At 51.6% G+C, this 2404-nt stretch overlaps 1 protein-coding gene across 1 annotated transcript in view; it reads right to left on the bottom strand.

Annotated features, from left to right (window-relative positions):
• Positions 1-931: 931 nt before the first annotated feature.
• Positions 932-2404, bottom strand: part of LOC106806721 (ATP-binding cassette sub-family B member 6, mitochondrial-like) — a gene marked incomplete at its 3' end in the record, with an annotated part of 19448 nt that continues 17975 nt past the window's right edge. Inside the window, exons 7-8 of the mRNA XM_014808755.1 lie at positions 1720-2016; positions 932-1203 (exon numbers count right to left, since the gene is read on the bottom strand). Of these exons, the coding sequence (XP_014664241.1) occupies positions 932-1203; positions 1720-2016 (569 nt within the window). The remainder of the gene's footprint in view (positions 1204-1719; positions 2017-2404) is intronic.

Here is a 2404-nt window from a genome sequence, read left to right as displayed (position 1 = left end):
TGTCTATGACGAGTGCTGGATCATTCCTATAAGTAGATGAGCGTATAATGTAAGTTAGGATAAAATCTGTGAGCTCATATCCTTCACTCCAACACATCTCATCATATTCTCTACTGTCCACTGTACGGATTGCTGGCATCATCTCTCGCGATCAATTCTACAAGTAAGGACGAAGCTGCTAATGCTTTTCTGTTTGTAAATTTTTTTCTTTTTTTTCTAACAACTTTTTTGATAAATACTCCAAGGTAAGCTAATAATAGGAAAAATAATATCGTTTTATGGTTTCTATGAAAAATACACATTAGATGGGGTTCGCCCATAGGCCCATTTAAGGCAATAGATTTGTGAGCCTCTAGCCCCTATCATCAGATCTATAGTTATCTACTCGCTATGTCTATGTACGATTGCTGGCGAACGTTTCTGACAAGTAAGGACGGGTCCAACATACAGCTCAGTCTATTACCACAATGACCCCACGACGACACAACGACAACGCCATAGCAACCACGCGGCAACACGCGACTGCCGCCACGACGACCACACGATGACACAGCAACAACGCCGTAGGCAACCTCGCCACGACCACGCAATTGACACATTGATGTCACGCGCAACAACCGTACAACAAAGAAAAAAAAACGCACCGCCACCACACAGACCCCCCCCCCCAGCACCACACACTACACCTTCCCCGCCCACACTCACACCTGTGCTGAAGAAGTCGTGTCGTATCATGTACGACATATATGTACCGAGTACTATACTGTATACACAAAAGTTGCTACCAGGACTTGTACTACAGAAGTGTCACCCTAACCCTAACCCCTAAACATACCTCATATAAAAATAAAAACATAATACTAAACAACCTAAAACTACCTCGGTTACACATATGTAGCACCTGATATGACGATGACCCTTTCAACCTCACCTGTAGTAGGTCCCGAACCAGTTTAGCGGCACGTAGAGCTGCAGTATGTAGGAGGAAAACAGCACATAGTCGCCCACGGTCAGCGTGCGAGCGTTGACGATCAAGCTAGCGCAGTAGAGCGTGCCAGCGAGCAGGCCGGCGTTGATGACGATGCTCTGCACCATGTTGAGAAGGTTGAGCGAGGCTTGCGAGACGAACTCCGCGCTCTGGTAGGCTAGGATCGCGTCGCGGTATCGCTTCACCTCGTATTTCTCCGCTCCGTAGTATTTCACCTGCGAGCAGAGGGACGAGAGGGTGATGGAGAGCGAGCGTGCGGAGACACAGATGGGAGAGTCGGAGTAGCGAATGAAAAAATACTAAAGTGGGAAAGTACGAAACTAAAGTAGAAACTAATTAGATAGACACNGAGAGAGAGAGAGAGAAGACGCGAGGCATAATTAAGCCAAGCTCCAATTTCAATTTCGTTCAAAATATACGTTTTATCTCGTTTCAAATTTACTTTTAATATGCATTTTTAACCATGAACTTTTACCATTACAATTAAAACGTTAAATTTAAGTTTGCATTCACTTCGTCGAAACAAAATTCACTCCAGCCTTCATCAAGGCCACGGTAATTCACATCCAACAGCTCGACAGAAACCTAAAGGGGGCGCTGCACACCGCGACCCCCTAGCAGGGGGCGCTGCACGCCGTGCCCGCTCACCAGGGTGCGCTGCGCTTTCAGCTCGATCACCAGGGGGTGCCGCACGCCACACTCCGCTCACCAAGGGGCGTCGCACGCCACGCCTGCTCACCAGAGTGCGCTGCACGCTGCACCCTGCTCACTAGGAGGCGCCTCCCGCCGCACTCACCGATCAGCTTGCTGTAGATGGGCACGAGAACGTTGAGTCCCCGCACGGCGGCGATGATGACGAAGCACGCGAGGACGCGCAGCTGCAGGCCGATGCTGCGTCGCGGGTACACGTACGGCAGCACCGTGCGCGTCTTCTTCCACACGTCCGCCCACGTCGACCGCTCACCCTGCTGCTGCTCCTGCTGCTGCTGCTGCTGGTCAGTGTTGGTGTTGGTGTTGGCGTCCGCGGGCTGCGGGAGGACAGGTCATAGGCTGCTAACGCACGCTCGATTGTGGAGAGAGGAGGAGAAGGAAGGAGGCAGAGGGAGGAGGATATATGGTGCTTACACACGCTTCATTGCTCGATTGTGGAGAGAGGAGAAGGAGGGAGGAGGGAGGTAGGGGGAGGGATATTCACTGACGCATGCTAGATTGTGGAGGGAGGAGGCGGGAGGTACGCACGCTAGATCGTGGAAAGAGGGTGGGTGGGAGGGGGAGGCAGTACGCCGCTCACGCACGCTCGATTGTGGAGGAAGGAGGATATATGGTGCTTACACACGCTCGACTGCTCGATTGTGGAGGGAGGAGGATGAGGAGGGAGGAGGCGGGAGGTACGCACGCTAGATCGTGGAAAGAGGG

This window comes from Priapulus caudatus, unplaced genomic scaffold (assembly GCF_000485595.1).
Source record: "Priapulus caudatus unplaced genomic scaffold, Priapulus_caudatus-5.0.1 Scaffold176, whole genome shotgun sequence".
In the NCBI taxonomy this organism is placed as follows: domain Eukaryota; kingdom Metazoa; phylum Priapulida; class Priapulimorpha; order Priapulimorphida; family Priapulidae; genus Priapulus; species Priapulus caudatus.
This window is presented reverse-complemented; position numbering and strand designations above follow the sequence as displayed.